Below are 13,438 nucleotides of genomic sequence, written 5' to 3'. Positions count from 1 at the left end.
GATCGAATATTCAATTTTTAGGAGTCTCAGACTTTGGGGACTGGCTTAAAGGGAATGTGCAAGAATTTAGCAGTTTCTGACTGAGTTTGGGGACTTGCGCATGAAATGCCGCTACTCGTTATGTATGTTTTGAATATTGCAGACGGGGAGAAGGGATAAGGGAAGTGGGGGCAAGGGAAATGAACACTCGTTGTGTTAGTTTGGAATGTAGCAGACGGGGAGGAGGGAGAAGGGAGGTGGGGGCAAGGGGCAAGGGAAATAAACAGAACAAAAAGGGGCAGTCATATTCTTGCTAGCAGCTGGCCGGGTCCAATAATCTTTTAATATAAAAATCACACCAAAAAACCTCAATATATTTCATCAAAAACAAGTTGTGATTTCACTTTACATGACGCTATGGAAATCTATTATTCAATTAACAATCCCTTTATAATTTCCTACAAATTTATTGGATTAAACTGGATTTCATGCCCTTTCTTTGATAACTCTTATATTGAATTAATTGCCCATTGTCCCCTCCCTTACTCCCTGCTTATATCCTACTTCTTTGGCATATACATCCAATTATGAAATTGAACGCCTGCAAAATATTTTCCAATGCTTTCAGCAGAATAAATTAAAAGCCGATGAAAAATTGCCGTGTTCCCTGTCATTCATAAACGGCATAAAAATATATACAATTGTTAATTGGCCCTTGTCTATCCCTCTATCTCTGCTAAAGTGACACTAATGTCTTCAGTAATGAAATCTTAATTTCATTAGAGCAGAAAATTTTATCATAATTTAAATGATTTTTGATGGTTTTGAGAGCGATATTTTATCTGAAGAAAAGTTATTTTGCCTTATAGTTTTCTTTTAGTAAACAATAATTTACTATTAAACTAAGTCTGTCCGTTTGTCTATCAATGATTTTATTGAGCTGTACTACTTATGAATGTCGTCATCCTTGTTTGAATAATTTTTGCAACTGTAGATGTTTGTCTATAACTCTGCAGAATGAGAGAGGTGGCAGACAGAGATGCTTCTCTATAGATAATTCAGCAGGTATAACATTAAAGTGTTCCGCATATTTTCATAACAATTTTTAGGCCACAGTAAAAGTGTCCGACTAAGACGTCAGAAAAAATTAACAATTAACCAGTATTCACAATGGTAAAATATATAGCGGCCTCTCATTGGATAGTTGTTAGTTTTTTCTGACGTCATAGTCAGACACTTTTACTGTTTTCCAATTTTTATATAATGAGAGTTAAACAAATTAGAAGTTGTAGTTAATAAATGAATGATTTGATAATGTGATACTTGTGTTAGAGTAGATAGGATATCTAAATGAAAAGCATAATTTAAAACCATTAAAACTGTACTTACAAAGGTTGTTTGATCAAATGCTTGTGCTACATTAAATAACTCTATAATAATAAATGCTAAAATAATATAATTAAATATCTAAAGGAACCAGTAAAATTTACAAAAAAAAACTATTTCTATTTTTAGAAACATTTTAAGTGGTTATCAAAAACATTTTAATTTAAGGCGTAGAAGGAACATCCCCCAGTGCAGTGGTTCGTTCTAATGGTGTTTCTTATTTTGAAAAATATTATTTATTTTAGGTGTAGAAGGAACATCTCCCAGTGGTTCTAACGGTGTTTCTTATTTTGAAAAATATTTTAATTTTAGGTGTAGAAGGAACATCTCCCAGTGGTTCTAACGGTGTTTCTTATTTTGAAAAATATTTTAATTTTAGGCGTAGAAGGAACATCTCCCAGTGGTTCTAACGGTGTTTCTTATTTTGAAAAAATATGTACAAGTAAGAATTTTTTATGCAATTATAATATTTGAAGATTTTTATAGTGCCTATAAAAATGACGTCATATTTGCCTACCATTGGCTATTTAAGATAGGCACTATAAAGAGCTTCCATTTTTTAATACTCATCCCCTCGTATTACAGACAGCAAGTAATAAATTGAAAATCATTTTCTGTTTTATTGGCCCCTGGTGGGCCAAAGATACGGGCCATTATCAAAGAAATTAATTTTATATTATTTTTCGTGGAAAGTTGCCTATAATGCGAATGAAATGTGAAATTTGATTTTCTTGTCCACTCTTTACGTTGTCTATTCTATGATTTACTTTGTCCATCAGCCCAAAATGATTGTTGAGAAATATATTGTAGTTTTATCTGTTTTTTTTTTATTGCTTTGCTATTTTGGTGTTTTTATCCTTATTTATAATGAAGTTCAAATGGTTTTTCTGTTGCAAAACTATTCTATAATATATCTTACTCTAGGTATAACTTGTGGAAAAGCCTGGACGTTTACCAGAGTTCCACAATACGAGTTTGTTGGTACTGCAAATCAAGAGGTAAAAAGAAAGAGCTAAACTATATATTTTTTTTAGGATAACCTTTGAGTAAAGGTTCCAAAGACTTACATATTCCCTTGTATATATGTAAGGCTATGGAACACTAGACGAGCCCAGAAATTTTTACATGAATTTACCTTTATACAAACAGATACATTCAGATAAAAAGTTAAACAAAGCGACTAACAGACATACAGAAAGACAGATCGACCAATATAATGTAAGAGCAAAATAAAAATAAGTTACAAGAAGTACAGTCAGTCGAATAACAAAGATAATAAAACATTATAAAGTGAGAAGAAAGAAAAAAGACAATTTGACTAAAATATGCAGCAATATAAACAAAGTGAAATAAATATCAGACAAATTTTATCTATAAAACAATAATTAAAATGAAGATATGAAATCAAAATAAAATTTTGCCAAAGGTTAGAGATGTAGAAAATTTGGCTGGATGTAGAGAATTATGTCTTCAAGCCAGAGAATTCACTTGCAGGTATTGCGAGGAAATATTAAAGTTTTCTCAGTTAGGATTGTTGATAAATTAACCATTCTATAAGAGCAGATTATATGAAAGGGTTACCGAATTCTTAAATTCTAATAGTTATTTAATTTTATAGCATCGTATTATATACAGCTTTCCGCGGATAATAAGATGCATTCTATTCAAGTATGGCTAAGAATTGGTTTAAGTCCAGCGGCTATTATTTGTTTAGAGGCCATACTGGAAAAACAATTAGTTCCTTAATGAAATCTATTACAACAAAATACCAAATTTGGCTGATTAATAAAAAAAAGTAAAGTTAAATTATAATGGTTTTCCTATAGATGGTCCATTCATTGTTATTTCAAAGAAAAATAGTTTTTGTTATAGGTTTGTACGTCTTGAATTAAAGTAGGTAATAGTTAGATTTTTTATTCGGCAAGGCTTAAGTTTTGCTTTTATTTAACTTTCATCGTGTTTTTTCTTCAAATTAGGTCAGCGACATATTACAGCGCTAGGCAGACGTGCAAGCTGTCCGAGGAAAACAGACGGTCACAGCCGGCAAGCTTCCGCCCAGCAGTTAGAGGCATTGATTACTTGGAGAATGAATGTGCAATGAGTAAGTTCAGTAATTAATTTTGTTATAATTTTTTAAAACAATTTTAGCAAAGTTTGACAATAATTTGCAATGTATTTTAGATATGCATATTGTGCTAATTGCCCCAATTTTAGTTCCAGCGAACTGTGAGTATGTTTACCAACCTGAGACTTTTCTACCCTTCACCCTTCACATTACAAAATGTAGCTAGCAAGATTTTGTAATATTTTCGACAATGGCGCCAATTTTATTTCCTGCAAATTGTAAGTTCATGGACCAACTTAAGACCTATATACCCTTCACAGAGTGTGACAATAATCTTCTATATAATTTAGATATGCATATTATGATGTTGCTTATTTTAGTTCCAGCTAATTGTGAGTATATTGACCAACCTGGTACCTATCTACCCTTCACAGACACCTACATACCAAATGTGATAGATATAGAGGATTGTAGGGCAGAGTGCAACCAACAATTGGATTATAATTGCAGGTATAATCTTTTTTTTTATATAAAATGTTGATAATATGTTTTTTTATTGGAGTTTTATTTTTAAACAAGCAACTATTGTTCTCTAAAGCTTAGTTTGTCCATTATACAACGATTAAATTTTTTCATAATAATAAGGAGAGAAAACATTTTGTTCATCCCTTTATGATTTAGAATTACTTAATTATATCCATTACAAACATTTTCTTACACCACTGCAAGAACCGGTTTTTAATTAGCGGAAATTATTCGGATTCGTAGCCAAATTGAAAAATAAAATATCATGATAAAAGTTACTTTCATAGAAAATGTTAGGATTATATTTTTATTTTTTAGATCTTTCAACTACAATTCAGCTAGACAAGAGTGCTTCCTGTCCTCAGGTATTATTATTAGGTTTAGTCTGGATATTTAGAGCCCAGCGTGATAATAAAGATACAGTTTATGCTGTGAAATGAGTATTTTTTCTAAATATGTATATCCTTATATGAAAGTAACAGGATGTCTAAAAATCTACATATGTATGGTGCATTATTTGCCAAGTGCACCACTTTTCTGCACTACCTCTCCGATTTTGTTAATACTCTATATTTTGGTCTGTTGGGTCATTCAAGGATGCTGGATGGCCAAAATATACAATCAGATATAGATTTTATAACTATATATCTATCTATCTAGATGACTAGGTATCACTGCCTACTAGAGTATAATCAGATATAGATTTTATAACTATATATCTATCTATCTAGATGACTCGGTATCACTACCTACTGGAGTACAATCAGACATAGATTTTATAACTATATATCTATCGATCTAGATGACTCAGTATCACTGCCTACTGGAGTACAATCAGACATAGATTTTATAACTATATATCTATCTATCTAGATGACTCAGTATCACTGCCTACTGGAGTACAATCAGATAGAGATTTTATAACTATATATCTATCTATCTAGATGACTCAGTAACACTGCCTACTGTAGTACAATCAGATATAGATTTTATAACTATATATCTATCAATCTAGATGACTCTGTATCACTGCCTACTGGAGTACAATCAGATAGAGATTTTACTTTCTCCGAGAGGGCTGGATGTAACAACGGTAAGCTTCATTTAGGTCCGTTTGTTCGTCTGTCCGAAATGGAAAGCTCTAGCCTTTCATTTAGTATGTTTTGTTCGTTATTATTCAACAATATTAGATTGTTATAAAAATACTATCAATTTTGGGTTCATTTTAGACATTTTTTTCTATTCTGACAATAAATTTTCAAACGGAGTATTGTCATTCTATATTTATTCTAAATTGACGATTCCTAGATTAGAGTAAAACACTAGAGGGGAAGGGGTTTGATAACTGTATGTCCCCATTACCAGTTTTCTTTTGACGATTCAAAATTGGGTCTTTGAAAATCAACCAATAGTGTCGGGAATATTAAAACAGCCAAGTATCAGAAAACAATTTGCTGGCAGAGGAAAAAGGTCCTTGGAAAAGGGAGGCTGGTAGTTATCTGTATATACATCTATACTAAAGATCTGTTATTCCTAGGACGGTTAAGGATAAATTCATTTTGTTTGGACTATTAAATAATATCATGTTTTTTTTACAATGTTTGAAGCAGTGTCATTTTATGTTTGATAGCGTTTGTTTGTCAAACCATCAAATTTAATAAGCTATACTTTTTATGGATTATATTATCCGTGTTTTTGGTATCAAATATTTACTTTCACACCCAATCGTGTTTTTAAAAGCGATGCTTTTCTATAATTAGGGTCGGTCCGTCCGTACGTCCGTCCGAGATAATTAGTTAATTTAGGCATGTTAGAATTGTCCTATCAATTTCAAACTTTACATGGTGATTCCTGTAGTAGTTAGGTACGATTTAGAAAGCGTAGCAACTCCATATTCGTTACCAGAATGTCCGTACGTCCATTTTAAACATGTTGATTTTAATAAAAAAAATTTTATGTGATAAAATCACCCGATTGATCTGATTTTTGGATTACTGATTCCTATTACAATAAGGTACAATATTATGAGCGAAGCATCTCTATAATCAAGTATTAAAAATGTCAGTATGTCCTTAAACAGAATTCTGTATTTAAGAAGTTTTGCAACAAATTTAAGTATAATTTTGTCAAACCTTATATTTTCATATTTTGTAAATTCAGTTCTGACACTCAACAAAAGTTAATGTTCGTCTGCCATATCGTTTCAGAGCTTCGCTTTTATGGATGTTGTCATCCTTGTTTACTGTTAAATTCTAAATAAGAATATTAAATTTAAAAATTCATCTTATTTTGTATTTAATCAAGTTTCTGCTTTTAATGCAAGATGTCTCAAATTATTTAGTTTGTAAAACTTTTAACACTCTTTTGAAGAGTAATTTTTAATTTCAATGATTTTTATAATATATTTTAATTATAAATTTTCAATTACGTAAAAGTTTGACTTTTTATTTTTAATGATTATTACAGCAAGGCAAAATTGCATTTGATAACATTTTTGAAATAAAAAAGAGTATTTTGATTTGTAATAAATACCCTGTCCATGCTTGACATCATTTCAGATTATTTATTAAGAGCTGCGAGCTCTACTGATAAAAGGCTTTCAGCCGAAAGCAGAGATGGGGTTTTAAAAAATGCCGCGCTTTTTCGACAATTTTTTAGACATTGATTGATTGAACGAAGACGATGGGATTCCAACACAGAGTATACAACACAAGAATTTAAAATTTTAAAATTATTATTTTAGCCATTTGTATAATGTCTAATACAACTTAAATCCATTTTCGTTGCATATTTATTAATGCATCTTTTTAGATCAGTATTAGACATTATACAAATGGCCAAAATAATAATTTTAAAATTTTGAATTCTTAAGTTGTATACTCTGTTAAAAACCTTATTTCATCTTGAAGATCAATGCCCCGTACGATTTTAACCGGATATACAACTTGAGAATTCAAAATTTTAAATTAATATTTTAGCCATTTGTTTAATGTCTAACACAGCTCTAAAAAGATGCATTAATAAATATGCAGCGAAAATGGATTTAAGTTGTATTAGACATTATACAAATGGCTAAAATAATAATTTTAAAATTTTGAATTCTTAAGTTGTATACTCTGTGTTAAAATCCCATCGTCTTCCTTCAATCAATCAATGTCTAAAAAATTGTCGAAAAAACGCGGCATCTTTCAAAAATCCGTCTCAGCTGCCTTACTTGTTACGATGTCCGTTTGTTTCATTAATAGTCTCTGATTGCGTTATGTGAAAAATAAAAAAAAATCATATTGACTATTCTCAGCAAAACACAAGCCATAAAAACAGATCATGGTGAGAATATTGTTGTCTATTGAATTATACAAGTTTTAGGATTGGAATGTTAAAACACATTTTTAATGTTATGTCAAAAAAAAATTTACATTGATTTTTCAAGGATTTAATTAATGATTTTTTTAGTACGAGTTGAATGTACTCCTTCAGATATGCTGGTTTCTCTCTCTTTTGGAAAGGTGAGTAATTTGTTGGATATTGGATAGTAATAAAATGGCGTTTCTCGCAGTCGAATGCAGTCATACTGATTGTTGGAAGGGTGACGCCAGGACAAAATACTGTTTAAGGTTAAATATTTAAATTTTTGGGACTTGATATAATTCAAATTGAGATGCTTCGCTTAAATAGTGTCCCCTGTTGTCACAGGAATCATTGTGGCAAAAATCAGATAAATATCATAATTATATCGTAAGAAGTAAAATATTAGCATGTTTGAAATGGACATACGGACTTTCGGGTATGGATGATAGAGTTGCTTCTCTTTCTTAACCGTACCAAATTGTTATTACAATCATCAAGCAAATATAATAACTGGGAATTCTCTAAAATAACTATAAGAGCTATTCGTTACTCACAATAGTTCTCAACCCAGGGATCATTATTTGAAAATAAACAAATTTATCGGTTGAAAACTTTACAACAACAATAAACTGTGTTGATTTTCGCCGTCTATGGAAATAATTGTACTTTTTTGAGTGTGTTTTGTTGAAGCCTGCGTATGATGTTTTTATGTTAAAAACAGTGAATGCTTTAAAACTAGTTTGTCTAAAGAGCTAAGCTTCTTCATAACTAGCTTATTACGTCTTACAATGTTAAGTATAAATTACTGTACCTTTAATTCTTTCATTTTAGGTAACTAAAAGACTTAACATGCATTTTGATTTTCTCGGCTGCTATTCAAAATAGACGGCTTGTTACATTTTTGTGTAGATTCCTTATACCAATTAGCATCCAGTACATAATTTACTTAAACCGTCGGCATGTCGGTAATGCTACAAAAGACTAATATATACATATTTTAATGAAATTTTGTGACTTTTGCATTTATTTTTATGCTCTAGAACTCATTTTGTCCGTTTGTCCATCCTAAATTCTTTTGTGCTTTGCTACTAATAAATGTTTTCATTCTTTTTTTACACTAAAGTTTATTAACACTAAAATGCATTGCTCTTATTGTATTAAAAGGGTGTTGGCTTTAAAGTGTACAAAAAATAACTTTAATAAAAAAGAAATCAAGCTATTCTTCAACTTAGGGTTGCTCGTCTAAATTCCATTGGCTTAACGTTTAGCCACTTGGCAGGAATAAGATTATTAGCAAATCTTCTCTAAATAAATAAGGATTATTTTTTTTGAATAACATTGCGCCTAAATGACTTTCTGAAAGGGAGGGATGGGATATTCGGCTGTAAATCAAATTTTGGTATTCAAAATTTTATAAGAATGTTTTTTTGATCGTCCAACACATTAGGGTATCTTTATCGAATTTTAATTAGATGGTTTCAACCTATTAGTGTCTAAACTCTATAACCAATAGTTTTAAACCATAGTAGTTTGATATAGTTGTGGTATCAATTTATCGTTCATCGTCGTTTTATTTTTATCAAGCTTTGCTTTGCAAGATCTTGTCATTCTTGGTTTTTTTACACATTTTAAAGCATAGCAATGATTTGTAACAAGTTTAGGTAGACTAACATTTTTAAAATTGCAAAAAATCAGTCAGTAGAAATTTTCCGCTAAATATCTTTAACAATAAAATTAAGGGGGGAGGGAGGGGCATTTGACTCCCCCTCCCCTTTCTTTTTTTAGATTCATGAAAACAATATTATGTTTTTTTAACAAGTAAAAATTTCTATTGTCTGTCTCAAAATTTGGTAAACAGTGCATTTTAGATCACCACGTTCATTAGGAGACAATAGCTTATTCATTTAGAAATGCATAAGTTTTCGAGAATACTAATCTTTTTTCTGTTTACAGGATTTTAGTGGACGAATATATGCTACAGGAAATCCTCAGGTGAATAATAATTTTCATTAATCTTAAAGAAGCGAATCTAATCTTTAAAAGGTTATGTCTGTTAGTCCAGTTCTTATTTTGTACGTCTAATGCATGGGTAGGGTAAAGTCATAAAGAGGGGGGGGGGGATTCGCTATATTAGCCAGCTGGGATTAAATTTTAACAGGGTGTGTGAGAATTACTTACAGTATCCACGAATTCTATATACATTAACCTAACTAAACTATCTATTTAGGCATGTTTTGAGCTGGGTTCCGGTCAGTCTGAGATGACCCTCCGTATTCCTCTGGGCACTGAATGTGGCACTGTTCAATCTGTAAGTTATAAAGTACCTTAGGATGGAGTGGGAGGGGTGGAGGGGAAGGGGTCAGTCTGAGATGACCCTCCGTATTCCTTTGGGCACAGAATGTTAGTTATACGGTAGCTAAGGAAAGGGGAGGGGGGGTTAATCCTTAACCCCCTCCCCCCAATGCGGTGAGAGGGAGGGGTGGTGATGGTGGGGGGGGGGAGGGGGGATTAGTGGCTACTTTATGTAATAGGAAATAGGATAGCACTTAGAAAAAAATTTAATGATGTTTTTCCTTTACAGGGTCGTGGAAGATATGTGAACCATGTTGTTATTCAAGCTAATCCAATCATCATGCAGGTACATTATCTATCTATCCATCTATATTTATTGTTATCTATCTATCTATCTTGGTTGATATCTATCTATTTAACAATTACATGGAAGGTATATAAAACATGTTATTATTGAAGCTAATCCAATCATCATGCAGGTACATTATCTATCTATCCATCTATCTTTGTTGCTATCTATTTATCTATCTTCGTTGATATCCATCTATCTAACAATTACACGGAAGGTATATAAACCATATTGTTATTCAAGCTAATCAATCTTCATGCAGGTACATTATTTATTTATCCATCTATCTTTGTTGCTATCTATCTATCTATCTTTCTACCTTCATTTCTATTTATCTATCTATCTATCTAACTATAACCATGTTATTATTCAAGTTGATTCAGTGAATCTATGAAATAATATTAAGAAGTAAGGATTTTATCTGTAGCTTAAGATTTCGATAACTAACGAACCGAGTTCTTCATTTTATGGAAGCTTCTTATAGGTCTCTGTGTGGTTTTAGACTATTTAATTATTGTATCTAAGTTTGGTTTTAGACTATTTTCATACTTTCCTTACTTCTTCGAATACAGAGCTCCAAGAGGCTAGTAGGCAATACAGAACCAAATAGAAATCAGCAGTATTACAGACAAAAAGAAGTACAGACAGACACAAACGAGATTAAGCTATAAACAGACAGCACAGAAGAAAGAGAGTCATCCTATTACTTTTACATAGGGAAATAAAGAAAACTAAAAAGAATTGGAAATAAGAACCAAGTAAAAGTGTCTGACTATGACGTCAGAAAAAAATTAACAATTAACCAATAAGAGACCGCTATATATTTTACCATTGGTCAATTACATTGAATACTGGCTTCTCATTGGTTAATTGTTATTTTTTTCTGACGTCATAGTTCGACACTTTTACGAGGTTCTGGAAATAAATATGCCTTCTATTAATCTAGGACACGGATAAAACAGTTAGAGTTGAATGTGCGTTCACAGCAGAAGATCAGACCGTTAGTTTCCGCCCAACCGCCGGCGGCAGAGAAAACGGCGGTGGGATTTCTGTAACGTAAGTATTTTGAAGTATTTAGAATTCTTTGCTTTTCGTGATTCTTTCAACATTAAACATGTTAAAGGTTATTGCTATTTCGATGGTATATGAAGGATGATCAATTCATGCCATTAACCTTTAGTACATCCAGCCATAGATTTATAATGAAATGGTCTTGTGTCTCGTCCGATTTATATTAAATTATTCATTCACATACATCTCGGGATGGATTTTGGCTATTTTAATTATTAATTCAAACTTACAACGGTGTTAGGGTATTACTAAACTTTACCAACCGTTTCAAACAGCGCCCCTTGAAGCTACGTGAGCAACCGTTAGTATCACATGCATCAAACTAGTTTTAAAATATAATTTATTTTTCAGCGTTCCCTTCCAGCCAACAGGAACTAATATAGTAACCAATACAGCTCCAACTCCTGGCATTAGAATGAGAGTGGTCAGGAGGACCGGTAGCATTGCAGGTATACTTACACACCAGACAGACAGACATGAGAGTTGTCAGGAGGACTGGTAGCATTGCAGGTATACTTACACACCAGACAGACAGACATGAGAGTGGTCAGGAGGACTAGTAGCATTGCAGGTATACTTACACACCAGACAGACAGACAGACATGAGAGTGGTCAGGAGGACTGGTAGCATTGCAGGTATACTTACACACCAGACAGTCAGACAGACATGAGAGTGGTCAGGAGGACTGGTAGCATTGCAGGTATACTTACTCACCAGACAGACAGACATGAGAGTGGTCAGGAGGACTGGTAGCATTGCAGGTATACTTACTCACCAGACAGACAGACTTGAGAGTGGTCAGGAGGACTTGTAGCATTGCAGGTATACTTACTCACCAGACAGACATGAGAGTGGTCAGGAGGACTGGTAGCATTGCAGGTATACTTACACACCAGACAGACAGACAGACAGACATGAGAGTGGTTAGGAGGACTAGTAGCATTGCAGGTACACTTACACACCAGACAGACAGACAGACATGAGAGTGGTCAGGAGGACTGGTAGCATTGCAGGTATACTTACACACCAGACAGACAGACAGACATGAGAGTGGTTAGGAGGACTAGTAGCTTTGCAGGTACACTTACACACCAGACAGACAGACAGACATGAGAGTGGTCAGGAGGACTGGTAGCATTGCAGGTATACTTACACACCAGACAGACAGACAGACATGAGAGTGGTTAGGAGGACTAGTAGCATTGCAGGTACACTTACACACCAGACAGACAGACAGACATGAGAGTGGTCAGGAGGACTGGTAGCATTGCAGGTATACTTACACACCAGACAGACAGACAGACATGAGAGTGGTTAGGAGGACTAGTAGCATTGCAGGTACACTTACACACCAGACAGACAGACAGACATGAGAGTGGTCAGGAGGACTGGTAGCATTGCAGGTATACTTACACACCAGACAGACAGACAGACATGAGAGTGGTCAGGAGGACTGGTAGCATTGCAGGTATACTTACACACCAGACAGACAGACATGAGAGTGGTCAGGAAGACTGGTAGCATTGCTGGTATACCCACACATTAGGTAGACAGATAAACGAAGCAGCTTATAGTGCCTAATAAAAAAAAAATATCATACAATCCAAATGACCAATGATAGGCCGGTATACATTTTACTATTGATCAATATAAGTTTATGCTGGCATATCATTGGTCATTTGTATTGTTTGACATCATTATTTATTAGGCACTATGACCTGCTTAGAGATATACAGACAAACAAGACAGACACGAAGACAGACATACATACATACAAACATTCATACTTACATACAGACATTCATACTTACATACAGACAAATACATTTAACAGACCTTCATAATATCATTATTTAAGAAGCTAGCTTTTAAGAAAATGTTTTGAAGTTGTTTAATTTATTTTAGACGTGGTTGGCTTGGGTGAAGATTTACAACTAAGAATCGAAATTGATGAAAATTCCGCCTTTGGTCTTTTTGCCAGGTAACTGCTAAATGTTATTTCTTAAGATTTTATTGACTGCAAGCTAAGATAGACAGGTGATATTTTTGTGTGAATATATCACAGACCAATAATATAAAATGCTATGAGATATTACGGATATGTGGTTTACTCAACTGATATAAGAGATAGATGGCTGGAACTTATAACCTAATACTCCGTTTGTCTGTCCTTCCAGCGATTTTATGTATCAACCTTTTAGATTTAACAAAAACAGGCCGTTACTGAACAGGGAGGGAGGGGACACTTTGCTGTTAATTACACAAGTCCCCAGAGTTGTATAATAACGTTTTCTTATTGGTTGACTTAACAACTTTGGGTACTTTCATCGATTTTTTTTGGTCTGTTCATAAAGGTGTAGTTTTGTGTATCATCATTAGTGATATACATGAATTTATCGGCCATTGTTTTATCCCTCGAGAT

At 33.2% G+C, this 13,438-nt stretch overlaps 1 protein-coding gene across 3 annotated transcripts in view; it reads left to right on the top strand.

Moving 5' to 3' along the window:
* The window catches only part of LOC145306587 (uncharacterized), an 86,391-nt gene that overhangs the window by 61,600 nt on the left and 11,353 nt on the right, over positions 1-13,438 (top strand). For all 3 annotated transcript variants that reach the window (XM_080148790.1, XM_080148789.1, XM_080148788.1), the window contains exons 36-50: positions 974-1,044; positions 1,745-1,807; positions 2,290-2,363; positions 2,792-2,859; positions 3,342-3,466; positions 3,811-3,940; positions 4,274-4,320; positions 4,971-5,048; positions 7,409-7,461; positions 9,257-9,295; positions 9,531-9,611; positions 9,885-9,941; positions 10,891-11,000; positions 11,367-11,464; positions 12,922-12,997. In XM_080148790.1, the coding sequence (XP_080004916.1) occupies positions 974-1,044; positions 1,745-1,807; positions 2,290-2,363; positions 2,792-2,859; positions 3,342-3,466; positions 3,811-3,940; positions 4,274-4,320; positions 4,971-5,048; positions 7,409-7,461; positions 9,257-9,295; positions 9,531-9,611; positions 9,885-9,941; positions 10,891-11,000; positions 11,367-11,464; positions 12,922-12,997 (1,170 nt within the window). The remainder of the gene's footprint in view (positions 1-973; positions 1,045-1,744; positions 1,808-2,289; positions 2,364-2,791; positions 2,860-3,341; positions 3,467-3,810; positions 3,941-4,273; positions 4,321-4,970; positions 5,049-7,408; positions 7,462-9,256; positions 9,296-9,530; positions 9,612-9,884; positions 9,942-10,890; positions 11,001-11,366; positions 11,465-12,921; positions 12,998-13,438) is intronic.

The sequence above is a fragment of the Acartia tonsa genome, chromosome 14 (genome assembly GCF_053477335.1).
Source record: "Acartia tonsa isolate MP-2025a chromosome 14, ASM5347733v1, whole genome shotgun sequence".
In the NCBI taxonomy this organism is placed as follows: domain Eukaryota; kingdom Metazoa; phylum Arthropoda; class Copepoda; order Calanoida; family Acartiidae; genus Acartia; species Acartia tonsa.
Note: the sequence above shows the minus strand (reverse complement) of the source record. Positions and strands in the feature narration are given on the sequence as shown.